General features: G+C 40.4%; 1 protein-coding gene across 1 annotated transcript in view; it reads left to right on the top strand.

Moving 5' to 3' along the window:
• Positions 1–22,022, top strand: part of CTTNBP2 (cortactin binding protein 2) — a 148,894-nt gene that overhangs the window by 38,370 nt on the left and 88,502 nt on the right. Inside the window, exon 3 of the mRNA XM_080818366.1 lies at positions 21,500–21,724. Within this exon, the coding sequence (XP_080674492.1) occupies positions 21,500–21,724 (225 nt within the window). The remainder of the gene's footprint in view (positions 1–21,499; positions 21,725–22,022) is intronic.

Below are 22,022 nucleotides of genomic sequence, written 5' to 3'. Positions count from 1 at the left end.
GTGGTGGATGCCACTTTTCTGGGGCTCTAGACCATCCTTTGTATAGAGGTGTTCTGTATTTCCTTAACTGGGAGAGATTAGGTAGGGCAGATGACAGGAAGTGTAGGGAGCAAAGAAGGTAGCCAGGTGTACCAGGAGAGGAGAAGCAGAAATCAGAATCTGAGAAGGATACTGTCATTGAGGGTTAGTGGTGGTGACGAAAGCAGTCAAAGTCTATTAGGCTCACAGATGTTAACAAGTAAATATTTTGTTGTAAAATTGGTGGTATTGTTGTAACAAGAGTGTGGAATTTAGTGCTTTGTTATTGAGAATTGTTTTGGTTGCAAGTGACAGAAACCAAGTATCTCCCAAGAAATATATTGGCTCATGTTACTAAAAAATCTCAGTAGTGAGTCTGGCTTTTAGGAATGGCTAGCTGGACCCAAGAACTCAAATGACGTCGATGAGAGCTCTGTCTCACTCTCTCTCGTTTCCTCAACTCCGATTTGAAGAAATTAACCTGAAGTTAACCTGAAGAGGTTAACTCTTCTTACGCGCAAGACTGGCTCTGGTTTCTCTGAAAAGTCTGGTGCTGGTAGAACTGGTAGATTAAGATGTCTTTTAAGGTACCTTCTAGAAGAATTTACATTTATTAACCCTTGCAATATTCTTAAAGAACACTCTCCAATTTTATAAAGAGAAATATTTGAAGAAAAAAACCTCCATGAAATGATAAAAAATTTAGCTACACTGCATACCTGTTAGAATGACCAAAGTCCAAGGGTGCCTGGGTGGCTCAGTGGGTTAAAGCCTCTGCCTTCGGCTCGGGTCATGATCTCAGGTCATGATCTCGGGTCCTGGGATAGGGCCCTGCATCGGGGTCTCTGCTCAGCAGGGAGCCTGCTTCCCCCTCTCTCTCTGCCTGCCTCTCTGCCTGCTTGCGATCTCTGTCTATCAAATAAATAAGTAAAATCTTTAAAAAAAAAGGAAAAAAAAGAATGACATAAGTCCAAACAAGGACAGCACAAAATGCTCATGAAGATGGGGAGCAGTGGGAGCTCTCTTTCACTACTCGTGGGAATGCAAAATAGTGCACCCACTTGGGAAGACAGTTTGGAGGTTTCTTATTAAACTAAAGATACTCTTACTGTACAATCTAGCAATCACATTTCTTGGTAGTTAGCCAAAGAAGTTGAAAACTCATGTCCACCCAAAAACTTGCACAGCAGTTTATAGCAGCTTTATTCCTAACTGCCAACATTTTGGCAACCAAGATGTGCTCCAGTAGGTGAGTGGATAAACTATGGTACATGCAGACAATGGCATATTATTTCGTGTTAAAAAGAAATGAGCCTTCCAAGCCATGACAAGACGTGGAGAAACCTTAAATGCATGTTACTAAGTGAACAAAGCCAATCTGAAAAGGCTACATACTGCGTGATTTTAATTCTATGACATTATGAAAAGACAAAACAGAAACAAGGGATCTGTGGTGTTGGCAGGAATGAGGAGGCAGGGGAGAGGGATGATTGGTGGAGAACAGAGGATTTTTGGAGCAGCAAAATGACTCGATATGATACCGTAATGTGGCTGTATATTATTCATTTGTCCAAACCCAGAGAATGCACAAGCCCAAGAGAGCCCTAAGGTCAACGGTGGGCTTTGGGTGAGGATGTGTCAGTGTAGGTTCATCAGTTGTAGCAAATGGACCACTCTAGTTGGGGGGGGGGGGGTGGTAATGCAGAGGATGTGCATGTGTAGGGGCAGAGGCGGATGGGAAATCTCTGTACCGTCCTCTTATTTTTACTGTGACTCTAAAAATGCTTTTAAAAACACTCTTTAAAAAATATTTAGCAGTAGCTTCTTAGCTTGCTAATCCAAAGATACGACTTGTGCATAAAACCTGAAGTAACATGAAGAAGTAGGAACATCAGTCTTGGCAATGAAGCCTCTGACCCATGATCCAGCCTAGACGTAGCCCAGGTAGTTATTAAGTGGTGTGCAGTTTACCTTATCTTCTCTTACTGGGAGTGAGAGAACTGAACACTGGTTCTTGTGTCAGGCAGCATGCTAGGCACAGTACACTAATCATCTCTTTAAGCCTTTCAACAAACCTGTGACCTAGGTGTCATAATCTCACTTGATCTTGGCCGAAAGGCCAAGAAGCGATTCATAAGCTCTGTTTTACACATGAGAAACTGAGGCTTAGGGTGGTTAGCAAGAGCCAGAATTTAAATCCAGACAGAATTTAAATCCAGTTGGAAACCAGAGTGTCCATTCTGGACTGAATTATATGCCTTTGTGTCTCTAGGATCTCCAGTCTCTTTGCAGATGTTCAACCGGACCCTTTAGCTTTAAGCAATACGAGCCGCGTGAGTTAGCGTGCCTGGCTTTCATGCGGACAAAACACAGTGCTAACACCTTGGGCTGTCCTTGGGCCCAGAGAGAAGATTGCCCCAGCAGACACTTCTCAAAGCAACTTTCAGCTGCCCTTCTGTGGGGTTTGTGGGTTAGAGCATCTGTCCGTGCGTGGCCGCTGGCCTCGTTAGGTTCACAGTTTCACCTAAGGAAGTGAGCATCGTAAGCTGTTTTTCCCTTTATTGATGCTGGCAATTATGTGAAGAGAGTAGGAAAATTGGAACGCTGTTGCATAACTTTGAGGCATTTCCAAGAGGCACCTCTAAATAAACAAAGCTTGAACCTTTTTTCGCTTGTGTAGCTTTTTTGAAGGGCCAGAATTACTTTGTTTTGAAAGCATAAGTAAACCCAACTTAGCAGGTTCCCCGTGGACCACTGAATTAGTCCGTGTATTCCTGTTCTTGTGCTCAAAACAAAATAGAACGAGTTATGCAAGCTCATCGCTTCTTGAAAGCAGTAGACTTAAATGGTCTAAATGAGATTTCTCCAAATATTAAGATGGAGAAACTTATGACCGACACTTGAAAAAGTAGTGAGAAGTAATGTTTGTTCATTTTTAAATGTTAATTTCACAAATTGACACAGGTAAATACTCTTTTCCTCAGACTATGTACTTACCTTGAATTCAACTAAGCTAACATTGAAATTCTAAATTGCCTTTTGTGAGGAAGAAAAGAAAGATCAGTTTGTTTAGATCTGTGCTTTATATCATTTCCTAACTGGAGGGAATTATAAAAGAATCTTAAGTAGGGAAATAAAAAGGAAATTAGCACAAGTTCCCACTTCTGAATCAGATTGGCTTTCTTGGGTTTTTTTTTTTTTTTTTGAAGGTACTGTATTGTTGGTTCTAAGGTTATATCACATACCCACTAGCCAAATATATGTACGAAAATACATTCCAAAGTCAGTACATTTGGTTGGGCCACCATTAAGATGTTACCTGTATTTATTGTGGCGAGGGTGTAGTTTAAATGACTGAGAATAAATTATGTCAAATGTATTACTGATTAACTTTTTTTCCTTCTAGCTGGAAATTCTTAATTGGAAAGTTCTATTTCAAGCAGCAAAGCTGGTCATTAGCATTAATCAGTACTAACACTGTTGATGTACATTTAAATTAATAAAGAATTGATTATTGGATATTAGGCTCAGTGCTCTTGATAAACTTGAGTATGGCCCAGTCTCCTAGGCTTTGGAAGGGAGATGAGGGGGAGAGAGAGACTTTGAAGCAATTAACCCCATTGTGGTGGAACAGAAATGTTCAGGCTGGAGTCACAGACAGTGTAAAGCGAAGGCAAAGAAAAGAGGTTTAGCACTGGAGTGGTCAGAAAAGGCTTTGCATAGAAGGACAAACTAGAAACTGGCTCTCGGGGGAAGAAGACAGCTTACCAGCTATATGCTCAGAGACCTAAAAGAGCATGGTGAATTCAGGATCTTATACATAGTTTTGTAGTTGAAACTTGTTTTATTTTAATCACATATGGTAAGACACACAAACGTGGAAATGACTGTCACGGAGGAGTAAGTTTTGCTTTGTTTTGTTTTGTTTTGGGGGAAGTTTTTATACTCTGATCTCTGGAAGTAGGCATAGCAGTGCCACACAAGACCACATGGGGAAGGAAGCACCATGGTCAGTCTGGAGACAGAGTGCACGAAAGCAGGGGCAAAAGCCTTTATTGTGGTTTAAATGGGAAGGAAGGGGTAAGGCAAGGTAAGCAGACTTAATATTGGTAATTTGAATAATGTCAGGTGGCCCCAGGATGAAGAGACTGCCCCCTAGTTGTTGAATACCTGGCCTTGGCAGGAGGTCAGGGCTGGGAATCGTGGCTGCCAGTCAGAGTCTGATAGAGGAGGTAGACAGAGGGGCCATGGGCCTGCATTGGTTGGTCTGCATGTGAAAGTCACATTCACAGGAGAGTCCTTGCCTGTTTTCAAGAACTGGCCAGCCTTGGGAAGGATTTCTTTCCCTAGCGAGTGAGACTCAGATGCCAGAATGTGAAGAATGCAGAAAATAAGGAAATGTAGTTAATACAAAGCTTAGGAGGTCAAGAGGAGGAGGGTAGGTGTTGGTATGTAAAATAGTGAGAGTAGAGATCGAATAAGGGGTTAGATCATGGAAGACCTTGATGAAGATTTGGGCTTTATTGTTAAATAGTAAAGAGCTCTTGACAGAGTTTGAGCAGAGCCACAAGACCTTAGACCTGCATTTCAGGGTAATCCTTAGCAGTGAGGATAAGATTGATTGGAGAGGTAAAGATGTGGAGGCCAAGCAGGGGATTGTTGCTAGTGTTACATGAGGAGGACAAGGGGCTCAAGAAAGACGGTGGTGGCTGGGGTAGAGAGGAGGGGATAAGTAGCAGTAATCCAAGGTAGCAACATTGTGTCTTGACTGATTGGCTGGATGTACTAGAGGGGTGAAAGCAGTTCTCTTTTGACACTCAAGTGAGTTGTAGGGTGGTGGTACCACAGCCCAGATAGGGAAGATGTGAGGTAAAGTTGTCCAGTGGAGAAGATGAAGAGTTCAGTCTGGTACTTAGTGAGTTTCCTGGCCTTATGGGAACACCAGGGTAGGTTATTTAGCACACAGTTAAATTTAAGGTTCTGGAAGAAGTAGATTTGGTTATATAGGACCATTGGTAGCAGCTTAGAGATAAAAGGAAGTAGAGAGAGAAAACAAGGTGTAAATGGGATTAACAATCTTAGAGAGGCAAAGAAACAGTCTCCTTTGACAAAGGGAGTAATGGATAATTTTGAGAGTGTTGGGAAAGAAGATCACCAGCATGAAGAGGAAAGCCAGGGTGAATGTCACAAGGAGGAGAAGGATAGCGAGGAGCCTAGTCAAGGTTTGGAATGCCCACCATGGAACCAGGGACACATGGGAGGGTAGGCCTCCTTCTCACTAGTATGATTCACTGAACCTCTAATGGTCTTGGCTTCTTGGGCCCAGGTGAGCTTGGAGACTAGAAATGTGTACTGGCTTTAAAGCAAGCTGTTAATGTGCTTGAGCACTGGTTAGCATCCCGAGAGAGCACAGGTGACTTGCTGGATAGACCCAGACTTACTGCATTGGAAAATAAGTGTGTGAAGAAATTGAAGCATCTGGAGAAATATGAGCCCTACACTGGTTGGACAAAAACTGGGGAGTGGGAGATGAACTACGGGAAAAGGAGTTCTTTGTGTAGTCGTGATGAAGGCCAAGGATACAAGGATGTCGAGGGGGGAGTTCTGATGAAGGCTGTTGGAGCCAAGGATATTAAGAAGTTGTGAGTTCTAATCCCTTTGCTTAACCATGTGATTCATGTACTCTGGGTTACTGGCAAAGTTCTGAGTGAATACAGGGGATTAAATCTTAAATAAGCCACTTTTATGTTTTCTCTTTTTCTGAGTGTTTGAATTGAAAATGAAAATGTAATAACTAATAAATATTCCATTCACAGTTGGAATTATACTTTACTTTTCAGTTCATTACCATACACACACACACACACACTCTCTCTCTCTCTCTCTCTCTCTCTCTCTCAAAGCTTATATGCGGAAACATCAGTAGTTTTTTTTTTTTGAACCAGTAGGATTCTTTGATCATTTGGTAATCTAGACTCGTCATCCCCAAAGGGTAGTTCAAATGTCAATTCCTATTAATACCTTGTGAAACAAAACCAGTCATTTTTTTTCAGTTAACTCAGACTGGGAGGTGTTTATTTCCTGTGAGGAGCTGGCACTTTCTAGGGCCGTGTAGCCGTATAGAGTGGTGTTCTTTCTCTGACACGCCTTTGTGATGAAGAAAGAACAACCCCGATGCTGTTGTAGAAACCATCAGCTGTTTGGTGGCTCTAATGCCTTCTTGGATCCCTTCTTCCTCCTGATAATGGATCTGTTCTAAAGACAACATTCCTGCCAGTGGCTGTCTATTTGGATTTCTAAATTCTTGACTCTCATTTCCAAATCTAGTTCTTGATGAAGAAAGAGAGGAAAACACTAGGAATACAAGATACAAGATGTGTTCCAGTGTGTCTCTGGGCCTTGCACTCAGATGGGGCCAATGGCTTGATGAATCCTAGGGTAGAGTCTTAGTCGGCCATGGTGCTGATCAATTTCTTGAGCTTGGAAGGTATCCAGGGAGCACTTGCTGTTGGCCTCCTAACATGATATTGTGGCTCAATATGATCATAGCAAAAATACTATAACATAGATCACCTTTACAAGTGCATTTATTCGATTATCTTCCTTGAAATAAAGAGAACTTGGTTGCATGTTGTGTATTCCATATAAGTTGTTTGTATGTTAAATCTGTCAAAATCATTTTAATATTGAGAAATAGTGATAAAATTAGGAGTGTTACTAATACTGAATCAGCTTCAAAAAGAATTATTTTGGGGACTCCTGGGTAGCTCAGTCGGTTAAGCCCCTGCCTTTGGCTCAGGTCATGATCCCAGGGTCGTGGGATCAAGTCCCACTTTGGGCTCCTTGCTTGGCAGGGAGACTGCTTCTCTCTCCACCTGTGCCTGCTTTTGTGCGCTCACTCATGCTCTCTCTCTCTCTCTCTCTGACAAATAAATAAATAAAATCCTTTAAAAAATTATTTTTGAAGTGGGCTATTAAGGTTTTTCTTTATAAAGGCTGATTTTGTTGTCATTTTGGTGGACTCCTTGTTGATACTATTATTTATATGGACTAGAGTAGGAATTGTTTCTGTGAATGCCAGGCTTAATCTCAAGTACATGCTATCCTTTACTTTTCAAACACAGCTGCAAGGATCCATGTGCCTTGTACCAATATTTAAAAATAGACTTCACAGGCAAAACAGTCTGTACATCCACTGGCAAGCACAAGATGATTTTAGAGGGATCTTCCAAATATATGCAGTTGTATTGAGTCCACTCAGTTATCATGATGCCTCATAGGTATCCGACAGCCGCCCTTTTATAAATTCTGGTGTGTAGTAAGGTCTGTTGGTTTGAGCATGAAGCTGTTGTGACCAGGGCTGTGGTTGTGATTCCTCTTTGGGGAATTTACTGTAGCACAGACATGGTTAAATTATACCCGAGTCCTTCCTGCTGGCCAGCCAGATGGGGAGACAGGCACTTGCGGGAATGCGGGAGTGAGTGTGTGTGGTTGCCGCATTCCTAGTCCAATTGCTCCTATGCACGTGTATCTTTGGGGAAGTTTCATAGCATCGTCATTTTGTAAAATAAAATACAAAATATAAAGCAAAGACATTCAGATGAAAAGGACATGATCACCCTTAATATGAATGGTACTATTTATTGTTTATTCTCCCTGAGGGACTGTGATCACGGGCTTTAGTTCTATCTAATCAACTGTTCTCTGTAAGTGACCAGTGTTTTAAGAACTGATATGTTTTGGCAGAGAGTGATGACCTCAGTCCCATCCTGTTACTTTTGCTATCCTTGTGTTCTCCAGGAGTACTAATCAGAGACTGAGGAGTGAAAGGACAGAAACAGATGCCTTCGGTAGCTGGTCCAGGATGGAGGGGGTGGTGACGGCAGGGTCCCGGTCTCCTTCCTGCAGCAAATTCCAGTGAGCGCTGTCATGTGCCACCTACGCAGATGAGTGCTGTCATCTGCTCTGAGGCCAAGGAGGCTTCCAGACTCATGCTCCACTTTCAGTGAGGAAGTGGGTGGCTGAGCTTGGAGAAGTGAAAATGGATTCTTTTTTTTTTTTTTTTTTAAGATTTTATTTATTTATTTGACAGGCAGAGATCACAAGTAGGCAGAGAGGCAGGCAGAGAGAGGGGAAAGCAGGCTCCCTGCTAAGCAGAGAGCCTGATGCAGGGCTTGACCCCAGGGCCCTGGGATCATGACCTGAGCCAAAGGCAGAGGCTTAACCCACTGAGCCACCCAGGCACCCTGAGAAAATGGATTGTTAACCAGAATAGACTTTAAACCTATAGTTCATGTCTACTCATTTCAGAATTTGACCACAGCCAGTCATAAATTGTGTTGGAGACAGGATATGCTTGCCATTCGTCTTGGTCTAAACTTTATTGGAGAAGATGCTACAGTTTACTGTTTCAACAATGTGTAGCATGTATCTACAGTTTTCTGTAATTTATTCTCTACTGCATACTGTTTAAGACACAGTACCTCCTTCCCATTTTGCTCACAAATGCCCAGTGGAATAAGACAAGGAAAGCTGGTTGCTGGAGAAAATTGGCCCATACATAGACAAAACTTGAGCTCTCACTGAATTAATGATGTAATGTAAATCAAAAAGTCTAGCAGAAACATAAGTAGTTGAGCATTTTCACCAATGTGAACCAAGACGGATAGGCCTGTGACGAATGACCTATTTGATTTTATGTTAATACGAGCCAACGCATGCACCACAGTCGATGGCTTATACAGCATTTTCATAGCTGTTCTTGCATCAAATACAATGAAAACAAAATTACATGATCTGAAATAGATTTTCAGTGTTCCTGCAAATGACACTTGTCCTGTTGCAGTCCGTCTGTTCCTTGAACAAGATCAGGTCTTCCCCTCCCCGTTGCATAGGTCCCTGTGCCTCTGATTTAAGAGTCGCTAGACCTATCGGACCTGCAGTTTGCACATCTGCCACTGGTCTGATTGACACACATCTTTTTGTAGGCGGATGACGAAGTTACCCTCCAGGGATTCTGCTTCCTCCCAGGGTTGCCCTGAGATCTGTGTGCTGATCCTTTCCTAGCAGCTACAGTGGTTTCCTGGTTTGCTGTGGGAGCAGCAGTAGGCACACACATCCTTGCGAGGACTGGGGAACATCTAATGGTGTTAAAATTACTGGCAGGGTTTGAATAAAGGCTGCTTTCAAACCCTTGACATTCCTTTTCCCTTGATTGTTGTTGATATGGAGTGAGTCATCTTCAGCTGGAAGAAGGTGAGACTATTAAGAGCTTTCTGTTTAAGTTTTCCAGATGCTTAGCAGGTTCTTGCATTTGGTGAGTTATTCCTCAGTGTCCCAGGCTGGTTCCTTTGGGAGTTGGGAGGGGGCGCAGCCAAACTGTCTCCACCATTCTCTCTGTGTCCTGGGGGATTTTATTTTTAACCAAGCCAACTTAGGTTTCCTGAAGTTATGAAAAGGACTGTTTAAAATGTTTAATTACAACCACTGCCCACAGACATTATCTGTTATATTATCCCCAGCAGACAAGAGACTGCCTTTATTTCTTTGTTTTTCACTTGAAAATTTTATGGATGAGGATGCTTTGTTAGCAGCGTTCCTACCCCCCACCCCTCCACCCACGGCTGTTTCCACATTTCTCTTCTCTAGTCGCAAATAAATAGGTATTTCTGGAATTATCCTATTGGAGCACTACATTATTCCCAAAATATTGAAATATTTCAAGGAAGCTACCTTGGATCCTTTTGAGATTGGGTGGTCTGTTTGGATAATTGTTTCTATGTTCATTTTAGGAAAGATGTTTAATGCTGGGTTTTTTGTTTGTTTTCCCTTATTAGGAGTCAAAACCCCTAGATGACTAAAGCCTAATGAGAAAATGCTTTTGTGCAGCCATGACAGTGTGAATAATATGAAAGTGGGGGAAAAACCTGTTTGGGAATTTTCTGAAACAGGAATTTGATCGAGCAGATATGAAGCAGGGTGGGGAGTACCTGCAGAAGTCCTGCCAGTGGCTTTGGCACAGGAATATTGATTGTCCCCAAGAGTTGCTTCTTGGGACAATATCGGACTACTCTGCTGAAGCTTGATTTTTCACTTATTTTAAAATCAATGGTCAAATGAAATTTAACTCTTTTTAATCACTGGAAGTCTATTTTCTTACAGATGTTCTAAGTTGCCTCTTTACCAAAGGACTATTTTGCTAGTCCATTATAATGTCAAAAGCCTTGATAAGTTTTTTGATGGGATTACTTATTTTGTTGGAAAATTCTGCCTATTTACTCAGTATCTAGAAGCTTTAGAAAACTTCATGTAAAGACTATGACTTAGAACTTCAACAAATAAATGGTTTGTGTAGATTTGTTACTTTAGGGCTGCAGGTTGATGTCTAAATTTACCCTGAAAGCTGAAAAACACAGCCATTAATAAAGGCAAAGCTTATAAATTTTAATGCCATAGCTGTCTCTCCATTCTCTAAATGTAGTGCTTCCGAACACATCATCTGACTTACATTAGAACTGATTTTTTATGTTAAAGAGTGATGTTGAAATAGGATTCTGCTGTATTTTGTTCTGAGTCTTTGCTTTTTGCTCTGTAATCCTTTAAAACAAATCTCTTAAAAGAATTTGTTATTACTATTTGCTCTGCTGATAGAGTGTCTTGTTTATGTGTGTTTCTGTATGGGCTGGAGAATGATGAGTTCATTTCCATCCAGGAGCATGTTGATTCTCTTTTACCTCACAGGCCGTATCTCCTGAGTATGCCCTCACTGCTTGGCTTTCCACATGCACGAAGGGGGCTCTAGATTCATGGATGGTTAGGAGCCCAGGTCTTTTTCCTGAAGGAGTGTGATGTGATAGAAGAGATGCAGTAGTTGTCAAGCTGTGGAAACAATCACCCAGCTGCCAAGCATTCTAGAGTGGAAACTTGGGCACTTTGGCATCTGACTCACAAATTCCCATTTCTCTAATGAGATAACCGAAGTGATGTAAAAGCAGGCAAAAACGAGCAAGAGATAATTATGTCATCACTATTAAAATGATAGCTACTAATTATTAGATGTTTACTGTTTTCTAGGTACCCAGCTAAGTGCCTTATATGCATTATTTCATTAATCCTTCCAAACAACAACAACAAAACCCTGGATTGAGTTCCCTGTTATCCTCTCATTACTGGTAAAGCCCCAGGGGAGTAAAGTAACCAGGCCAAGTGTATGTAACGTAGAAGCAGCAGAGTACATCAGACCTGTTTTGTGTGATCTCTGAGCCCATCCTTTCTGCTACTGTTACCCGTGTCCTAAAACATGAAGGTATACCTGTTAGAGGCAACATCTGTATGACCAGACTGAGGCATAAATGAGCATTGATTCACTTCCTGGAACCCTGTGGTGCTCTCTCAGGAGGCAGAACTGTAACTTGGAAAGAGCCAGCCAAAGGGTACCTTCCTGGATTTGGGGAGACAAGGGCAGACTGTAGGATAGGTAGGGAGTTGCTGCTTGAAACATATTTTGTGTGTGTGAAGGAGAAGCACTAGAAAGCAGCATTGTTGCAACTACCAGAAAGGTATCTGGGCAGCAGGGCCACTCCCTGATTGTCTGCCGGCCCAGGGGATGGCATAGACGTGCTCCTGTCCCCAGTGGCCACATGTAGCTGGAGAGGCTCTTTGTCCTTGACACGCAAGGCAGCAGGGAAAAACCCAACAGAAGAGCCTGTTTCTCTCCTAGGGGCTGTGGCTCTGATTACTTCTTCTCCCCTCTGAGCAGAAAGGAGCTCTGCCATGTAAATTAGCATCAGTCTGCTCACTGGCTCCTCATATTAGAGAAGCATTTTAATGGCAACCAGCTGGAGACTAAAGGTACCCTGAGAATCTACCTGCCTGCTTATGGATAAACACCAGCACTGGGTTGACTCCTCCTGGTCCAAAGATGGAGTAAACAGAAAAAAGAAGAAAAAAAAAAAAAAAACCCACGCTTGTGAAAGATTTTGTAGCAAAGAAAAGGGAAGATAACCTAACACTTAACATGCAAAGGAACGACCTACATCTGAAAAAATTATTATGAGAAACAAGTAAATTTTAGAAAGTAATTTTTAGACACCATCTGCTTTGTGTCTTAAAATTCAAGGAAACATAGACTTTGAAGTGAGGCTGAATGGTGGATGAGCCCAGACTATGCTGAAGAGTGAACTGGCAGCAGAGCTGGGGAACAGAAAGCACAGATGTGGGAGGCAGATTGCTGGCCTGGGTCCTGGCTCCCCCGCTTCTAGCCCTCAACCTGGGTCATAGCCCTTTCGGGTTTCTCCTCTGTAAAGTGAGGATGATGATACCCACCTGATATGCTTGTCAGAATTTAAAAGGCACTAAGAGAATTAAAGCATGTATTAGAAGCAATGGTGAAAAATCAGTGTTCTAAAAAATTGAATCCATAACAAATTTAAGAGGTTCTCTCAGAGCCCAGAGGAAAAGATTACAGTGATAAAGCAGAAACAAAGACACATGTATGTGGAAGACAGGGAGTGGAGACCCACCAGTAAAAAAACTGACGTTCCTCAAAAAGACCAGAACAAATAGAAGGGATGCTGTAAAGGAGATATAGCAGAATCTTTAGGTCAAAAAGGCTGTAGGGCAGGAAAAGCGCCAGCCTTAAGCATTGGAGAAGGAATTGATTTAATTAGGCAGAAAAGTAGAAGTTTTCCCTTGAAGGGAGAAAAATCGACCTGGCCTCAGACTTGCTCCTGTGCACTATTGAATGCAGGAGGTGATGGAACCATATCCAGTGTTGAGGGTTACCACCAAAGAACTTTTTCACCCAGATACGGTGGTGTTCATGTAAGAAGGAAATGAAAATTCTCGTTTGGCAGAGAAATAAAATATTCTCATCTAAAAGCTTCTTTGAAAGATAAATGCCCTAAAGATTTACGTAATTGGAAAAAAGCGTAAAGTGTCAAGCATGGAAATAATGGTATAAAATTGTAACAAGAAACAAGAAATTGGTCCTCCTTATCCTTGGTTGGGGCATTGAAGTACTTAGGGGAATCTTGGTAGACTCCTCATTGAACGTTGTCCCAAAGCTGAGTGTTCACAGTTACACATGGTTCTGACGAGCAGCCTGGATTGAGAAGTCCTGTTCCAGAAGTTTAATCAAGATAAAATATGTACAGAGATAATTAGGAAAGTGAAGATATTGCCAAAAATATGGAAAAGAATTTCCTTTTACTCAAATTTATGCTAATTGATTTAAAAATAGACAACTTTTGTAGGATACAACAGCAAATTTTAATAAATGAAGAGACAAGATTACTTTTCAGCAGCAAGACTTGATTTTATGAAAAAGTCCTCTTTTTTCAAATATATATCTAATTTATACATGATACCAATCAAAATTATAATTTTTTAGGTTTATTTTATCAATTTCTGAATTTCGTCTGGAAGAATAAGCTGGTAGCATAACAAAGCTTTAGAAACTGATACTGTGAAGGAAACTTGTCCTACTGGTTGGTAGGATTTAATAATACAAATTAAAACATTTGTACTGGCAAATTCTGAATGGAAAGATAAAGGAAACAATAGAAGGTTCAAAAACAGACCCAGTATTGTAGGGATAATACAATTCATAGTGATAAAAGGGACAATTCCTCACGAAGACATAAATGTTTATATGACTAGTAACAGAACCTCAAAATATGAGACGCAAAAACAGATTTAAAGGGGAAAAAAAGACAATTTCATAATTATAGATTTAAATACCTCTTTCAGTAGTTGATAGAACTAGTAGTTGTTAGGGGAGAATAAACAGTAAAAACGTAGAAAATATGAATAACACTGTGAACACCTTAATTGACATTCGTAGATTATATTCAGTAACCTCAACAGAGTTAAATGAGAAACCAATAAGGATAAGCTATTTAGGAAAACTCCAAATATTTGGAAGCTTCTGAAAAAAAAAAGTAATTCGTCTGTCAAAGACAAAATCACAATGAAATCACGATAATTTGAAGTGAATGACAGCAAAAATACATCAAAGTATTTGAGATACAGCTTAAACAGTACTTAGAGAAAAATTTAGTGCTTTAAATGCTTGATGGAGAGGGACAGTGAGAGAGGGAATACAAGCAGGGGGAGTGGGCTTTTTCCTGCTGAGCAGGGAGCCTGACATGGGGTTTGATCCCAGGACCCTGGGATCATGACCTGACTGAAGGCAGATGCCCAACGACTGAGCACCTAGGCGCCCCTAGAGTATGGGACTCTTGATCTCAGGGTTGTGAGTTCAAGCTGCATGTTGGGCATGGAGCTTACTTTAAAGAAGAGGGGGGGAGGGTTAAGAGAAAATGGACACATTCTTAACTAAAATGAGCAAGAACACAAAAGTAGACAATCATATTGGGAAGGAAAAAAGGAATTATCACTACAGATCCTATAGACATCATAGAGCTATTAAGTGAATATTATGAACAACTTGAACATCCTACATGAAGTAGGCAAATATTTTGATAAATACAACTTGCAAAATTGCTATGGGAAAGAAAAAACCCAAACAGCTTTCTATCTATTTAAAAAACTCATTAGGAAAAATCTTCCCCAAGGAAAACTCCAGGCCTGGATGATTTTGCTGGTAAATGCTATTAAATATTCAAAAAATAAATATTGTTAATATACACAAACCTTTGCAAAAAATACAGAAAGGGGCATCATGGCCTATTTCATTTTATGGGGTTAGGAGTAGTTAAAAGAGCTATCAGTCTATAATTCCCTTCTTTACTTTTTAAATATCTTTGTCAGTTTGGGGATTAGCCAAACTGACAAAGATATTTAAAAAGTAAAGGGAATTATAGACTGATAGCTCTTTTAACTACGGATGCAAAATAAACAAACAAACAAACCCAAACAAAATACTGGTGGTGGGACTATAAGTTGGCAAACTCTGAAGAGGAATTTGGTAATTTCAAAAGTCTTTAAAATATTTTTATTATTTAATCCAGTAATACTCCTGCTATGGATTTACTCTTATAAATGTTCCCACAGGTTTACCTCCAGGTAGGTTAGAATGATTGAATACAAACTCAGTGAGAAACAATGAGATTTTTAAAATATATTAGATTTGTTTATGCAGTGCTATTAAAACTACTGATATAGGTAGGGGTGCCTGGGTGGCTCATTCCCATTAAGCTCCAAAGCTAGGTTTTGGCTCAGATCATGGTCTCAGGGTCATGGGATCGAGCCTTGTGTTGGTTTCTGCACTTAACGCCATCTGCTTAAGATTTTCTCTCTCTCTTCCTCTGCCTCTCTCCCTCTCCTCCACTTGTGCACTCAGGTGTGCTCTCTCTAAAATAAATAAATCGATGAAATCTTTTAAAAATACTGATATAGATTATTGAAATGGGAAATAGCAAATTAAGTGGGAAGGCTACTTAAACGTATTCCCTTAAGTGCTTGATGATAAGTATTTTTTTAATACATTGTTCAAAAATATATAGAGTACAAGGCAAATTTAATGATGACTGCCTTTCAGTGATTGAATTATGGATGGTAGTTTTTTCCCCCTTTAACAGTATTTTCCTGCATTGTTTAGTGAACATGCATTATTTTAAATAAAAATATAAAATAATTCAAATATGCTTATAGATTTGAATAAATACACTTAGTTTTTTATTACTGTTGAAATAATAGTGCCTTTCTCATGAAATTTAAAACTATTGTTTTTTTGATAGGAAAAGTTCATTTAGTCATAGGCATACTAATCCTAGTAATAGAAAACCATTACTTCTGTTAACCTTAAATAACTAACTGGTATGTGTGGGGTACACTCCTAGTTGCTTTTTAAGTTACAGAAGTGTAAAAGTCATTGTTTTAACTGTCTGGTATTGATAAAGATACAGCTGATCATAGCAATTAAATGCCTAGAGCCGCACTGGCAGGTAAGTTGATGGGTGTTCCAGTTCTGATTGATGGTTGGTGGCTGCCTGGAAAAATGAATTAGGACAAATTGTGAGGCTTTTCCTGGATTCAGCTTCAAGTGTGCTGATAACTTAATCATGTGTACTCTGAGCAAGAGGACAGAACGGTGCAGCCCTGTGTGCCATTCTTGACCTAGTTAGGGAATAAAGGTAATCTTATTTTTACAGATGTGCGTGGCCCACATATCTGGCTGAGATGGATGTGTGCAAGGCTCTAAGTGGCGTATGAGGTCAAAATAAAGGGTTTGGTAATAGATTACTTCTGGCTCCGATTTCAGTGAAGCCAAGCCATTTCATGGATTTTGTTATAATGGTCTACATTTTTGAGAGAAAATTAATGGCTTATTGAAGTGCGACTTCTCGATTTTAGCCTTAAGAACCAATAATTCTATCTTGATACATGATTCATAATATGCGTTATGTATATTCCTGGCATGACAGTTTCCATACATCCAGGTGATCATGTTCCTGAGCAACTATGACATTGTAGGTGGCAGAAAGTTGGGGAAGCGGGGAGGAGGAAAAAGCAGGGAAAATGTGCCTCTTCGCTGGCTGACTATTCGAGCCAGTATGGCAGGCAGATCATGGGATGCCATGACAGCCCTTCATTTCTTTGCTGTGTATGTCTTGCCACATATGGTGTCTGAAATGTATTCACTGAAATGAACTTTTCAGACTTTTTGGCATTTAATTCATATTCCAAGAAGTTCTCTTTTGTTCCTGGCTAGTGAATTTCTAAGATTTTGCAACCATTGAAGGGCAGTGACTGTGCTCCAAAAGACTATGTAATTTTTTTTTTTTTAAAGATTTTATTTATTTATTTGACAGACAGAGAGCACAAGCAGGCAGAGAGGCAGGCAGAGAGAGAGGAGGAAGCAGGCTTCCTGCTGAGCAGAGAGCCCGATATGGGGCTCGATCCCAGGACCCTGGGATCATGACCTGAGCCGAAGGCAGAGGCTTTAACCCACTGAGCCACCCAGGTGCCCAAGACTATGTAATTTTTACATTGCTTGTGTACCCTCTGTTGTCCATATTCCTCCTCCTTGTGTGCGTGGGTGTGTGTGCGTGCGCATGTGTGGACACGTGTGTTGTATGAACGTGTAAACTGGATCCTAGATTATTCTACCCCTCTTAGAGTGAGAATGATCTCTGAGGACAATGGCTTATCTCTAGTTTTCCCTTCTCTTTTATTTACAAGTAGGATTTTTTCCTTCTTTCTTCTTAGAAGAGCTCTTACGTTTTTGGAGGAAGGGTTGTTTGCTTAATCTTGGTCTGTTTGAACTCTTCCACTGAGACAGAAATTTAGAGCTCGATAGGTAAATTTTTATGTTGACTGTTCAGAAAAATCTCAGTTTTTTCCATCCCTCTTGATTTTAAATAATAGGTTTTTTAGGATTTGAGAGGAGTGTAACATTTTAGAACCCAGGGACCTTACCGATTTTTAAGAGCCCTGTCGGCCACGTGTTTTTTCAGCCTCTGTTTGCAATCCAGTCAGACACAGAGACTTCACTTCAGTCCAATGCAGCTTGTTTTATTTCTAGAACAGCTTTTGCCCTTGAAAGTTTTTTATGATTATGGCTCTAATTCAGTTGTTTGGGAGTCATGTAAATAGTCCAATACCTCTTTAAACCCCAGATATCTTCAGATACTGAAAGAATGCAGTCATGCCTCTGTACGTCTTTTCAGCTCTCCTGTTTCCTTCTGCTCTTAAAAATTCAGGTCTTTGGGCACCTGTATGGCTCATTTGGTTAAGTGGCTGCCTTCGGCTCGGGTCATGATCCCAGGGTCCTGGGATGGAGCCCCGAGTCAGGCTCTCTGCTCAGCAGGAATCCTGCTTCTCTCTCTCCCACTGCCTGCTGCTCTGCTTACTTGTGCTCTCTCTCTATCTCTCTGTTGAATAAATAAATAAAATCTCAAACAAACAAACCAAAAAACCTCAGTTCTGTCCTCAGGCTCTTTTTCTATTGATCATTATTTAAATATTTCACCCAGAAGTGAGCCCAGTAGTCCAGGAATTGTCTAGTTCTGTTATCTTTTTTCTATTAATTAATGCATCCTGGAATTAAGTTTCTGGTTTGAGGTGTGGGGGAAGGACCGTTTCCATTTCATTCTTCATGCCTTGAAAATAGTGTTGACTTCAACCCTAGGTTTTTCGTACTTGCTTCTGTGTTTGTACTCAAGAACTGACTTACACTGATTCCTGAGAAAGTCCATCTTGTCAGATTGGGCTCATCACTTCAACCATCCCTTGTGGTTTTATGTCATTGGCACCCAAGACAGTGGCAGAGTAGGGTAGAGCTGAGGACAGAATTTCTTAGTCTTGCAGTTATAGATCAGTATTAATGCTTTAAACATACTTTGAGTTAATGAGTAAACCATTTTTTCCTGTTGAATTGTTTTTTACATTTAAATGATACTCTGAAGAATCTTTTTTTAAAAAAAGATTTTATTTATTTATTTGACAGAGAGATCACAAGTAGGTAGAGAGGCAGGCAGAGGGAGAGGGAGAAGCAGGCTCCCACTGAGCAGGGAGTCCGATGCGGGGCTCGATCCCAGGACCCAGACACCATGACCCGAGCCAAAGGCAGATGCTTAACGACTGAGCCACCCAGGTGCCCCTCTCTGAAGAATCTTAGGAAAAGAACAAAACCCTTAAGTTTTATTACATTTTATTAACCATATGGTCACTAACAATGAAAGTAAATAGAGAGCATTGAGAATACTCTTAACTTCTTGAAATATGAAGGCATATTTGTGTCTTCTAAACTTCATTTCTTTGTACTGGTTTGAATAGTGTTGTAAACATTACTTATTTTTGAACCTTTTTTAGTGTTCCAAAATACTCTAGTCATAATGATCTTTTATTTTAATTTTTTTTTAAAGATTTTATTTATTTGGCAGCAGAGCCAGAGAGAGAGCACTGAGTGGGGGGCGGGTGCAGAGGGAGTAGGGAGCAGGGAGCCCAATGTGAGGGGCTTTATCCCAGGACTCTGGGAGCATGACCCTAGCTGAAGGCAGATGCCCAAAAGACTGAGCCACCCAGGTGCCCCCATAATAATCTTTTAGTCCCTTTGTGAGGAAACTTGACTTCCTCTAATGGAGAAAATGGCCCGAGCTCTTTCCTTAGGAGGATCTGAGTTAAAATTATGTTTTCCTAAGGCCACTGGATGCACATTTATCCGTGCAGCAAGAATACATTACACACCCATTGTGTGTTTGATGGGTTGGCAGGATATCAGCTGAGTAAAAGTGCCCCTACTCTAAAGGAGCTCAAAGCAAAGGTTTAGAAGACAGTCCTGCCAGGCCCAGAGTGACTGGACTCTTCCCATAATAGAGATTGGAAACTGGGTGTCCTGTCGTCTTGCATTCCCAGAATTACATTCAGATGAAGTTTCATGAGTGTTTCCAATACACTACCTTGGGCCATAAGCACCAAAAGACAGGAATGAGATTGATTCAGGTGCTGTTCAGTAGAGAAGTCTAGAGAACGTGGAACCTCTTCTGACAAAAATCAGGCTCTAGATGCTGCGTAAGGAGTGATGCAAGACTAGCTTCATGGGTGTGCAACCTGTGCATTGGCAGAGGGCCATGTACTTGGGAACCTCCCCTGCTTGATTAAATGGTATGCTGTCACCATCTTGAAATTTTAAATTTTTGAATAAAGGGCTCTGTGTTCTCATTTTGCACCAGGTCTTGCAGATTATGTAGTCTGTCCTAAATTTATGGTCTGCGTTGAGGGAAACTACAGATGAAGACACCCCAGCAGTAGGACAAGGGGGTGGTGGCCCTTTAAAGTCACCAGGCACTTCAGAGGGAAATAGTAGGCTTTAAATAGTCACACTCAGTTGGTAAGGCTAGTCTTCCAACTGAACCAGTTTGGTAGAATCGTCCTGCTTCCCTCATCTCCAGGCCCTTCTAACCCAGAGAGAACGGAAACCACTTAGAAAGAGGGGGAGAAGATTTGTGTAAAGGGAGAGGTGCTTGCATAAACCCTCCTTTCCCAGGTGGTACGTATTACCCTGCCACAGATCTTTGCTGGGGAAAGGAAGCTGTCCTACACTCAGGTTGGATATTCTAATCAAATTCAGACAGGTTTATGTTTTAAAATGACTATAGGACTTGTATTTAGAGAAAAGTAAGAGGAAAAAAAAAAAAAAGAAAAACCATAGGGGTATCTCAGGTTTTCATCCAGGGGTGGGGGATGAATTATTACATTCAATAAAAATGAAGAGAGAAGTGAAGGAAGGCAAAATGGACTCACTTTTGAAATTGCATCTTGAAAGTGATGCTTACTCAGTGTATTGATTACTTAATTGAACTTGAAGAATCTAGAACTATAAAATGCCTTTTGATTCATAAATCATGTTGACTTTTAAGTTTAAAATGATCCTCTGAGATGATCCTAGCTTAATTTTCATGATGAAATTGGGCTTTTTGTAAACTGTATTTCTTCATCTAACTTGGTAATAGGAAAAGATAGATTTGCCCATTTCTCATTTGCACTTGTGTTTATCTAGTTGTTGGCTTGCTCACAGTGGTCTAAAAATGGAAAAGTATAGTTGTTCAATGCAGCTACTTTTAAAGTGAGGAAATTTATGTAATATTTCTTCAGAAAACACATTTAACATTTTGGACAATTAGCTTGATTCGTTGTAAAGTAATTTAGTTTTTCCACTGGCAGTGACATAGAATAATGATTTTCTAGTGGCTAGTCCACATGACCTGAGTTCTGAAAATGTTGCTAGCTTCAATATATTTCTACTATTTTCCATTTTATGCAAAGACTGTTGTAGGCTAATTATAGAAAATTATATTTAGTGACATGTGGATGTGAAATTAACGTTGACGCTGAGGGACTGACACAGTGAAATGAGGTTACATTCTTTTCTGGGACTCTGAACTCTATTTTCATGCCCTTCAATAATGAGATATTTGCATCTTCTTAAATTTTCTAGAGATTTTTTGGTAGTTTAACTTCACAAAATATGAATGTTGTGACTTTTTGACATAAAAATTTCATCAGGTATTTTATTCTTTAGCAAATACCCTTATAAATTCTTGGTGGCTCAACAAAACTTGTAGGAGGTTTATATTTTGCGACTTAGCTTGATAAGTATTATGTGAAAAAGAAGTTCTGTCAAGATAGAGATAATTTTATTTTTGAACTTTCGCTAGAAGTTATTTTAATAGTTGGTATTTCTGCTTTTGTTCTAAACTAGAAGAGACTGTACCTAAAACACAGATCGTTGAAGGAGGGAGCACCATGGGAAAAAAACTGTATTTGCATCATTTGTAATTTAAAAGACATTCTTTAAGGAAGAAAATTTGAAAGTAGGCTGAATGGCATGCCAGGCTAGTCAGGGATTGTGGTCACATTCCCTTCGCTCCTCACTCAGCGCCTGACATCATACGTAAGCCATTACTCAAAACAGTTGTGAATATCATTTGGAAAAGTAATCACAAAACCTTCTTATAAATATCTTTCTGTGTATTTTAACTTCTTCCTTCAATACATTCCTCTGATTTTGTTCTAGGCTCGCAGGAAGGAGGTATTTATCCAGGAACGGTACGGGAGATTTAATCTGAATGACCCCTTCTTGGCACTGCAGAGAGACTATGAGGCAGGTGCCGGTGATAAAGAGAAGAAGCCAGTTTGTACCAACCCCCTCTCCATCCTTGAAGCAGTCATGGCCCACTGCAGGAAGATGCAAGAAAGAATGTCCACGCAGCTGGCTGCTGCTGAAAGCAGACAAAAGAAGGTATTGAGACTTTCAGTCATTTTTCCTATATCACAGTGTAGGATGAAGATGCCATTTCTAGGCTTGTTTGTTCTTAAATGGGATAAGTGTCTCCAAAGGCAAAATGCTGACCGATCCTGGTGGCCCTTTCCAAATATAATTCAAAAATAACACTAAGCTCTAAAATGCGTATAACAAAGAATATATGTTTCCTATAAAGGTTACTTTGATGCTTCTTTAAAATATGCTTTTTGGGGGGTGGTGGGGGGAGGGGGGCTTCCCTTTCTAGTGCCGTAAGACATGCTCTACTGCCAGGCCT

This window comes from Martes martes, assembly GCF_963455335.1.
Source record: "Martes martes genome assembly, chromosome: 11".
Classification (NCBI taxonomy): domain Eukaryota; kingdom Metazoa; phylum Chordata; class Mammalia; order Carnivora; family Mustelidae; genus Martes; species Martes martes.
Note: the sequence above shows the minus strand (reverse complement) of the source record. Positions and strands in the feature narration are given on the sequence as shown.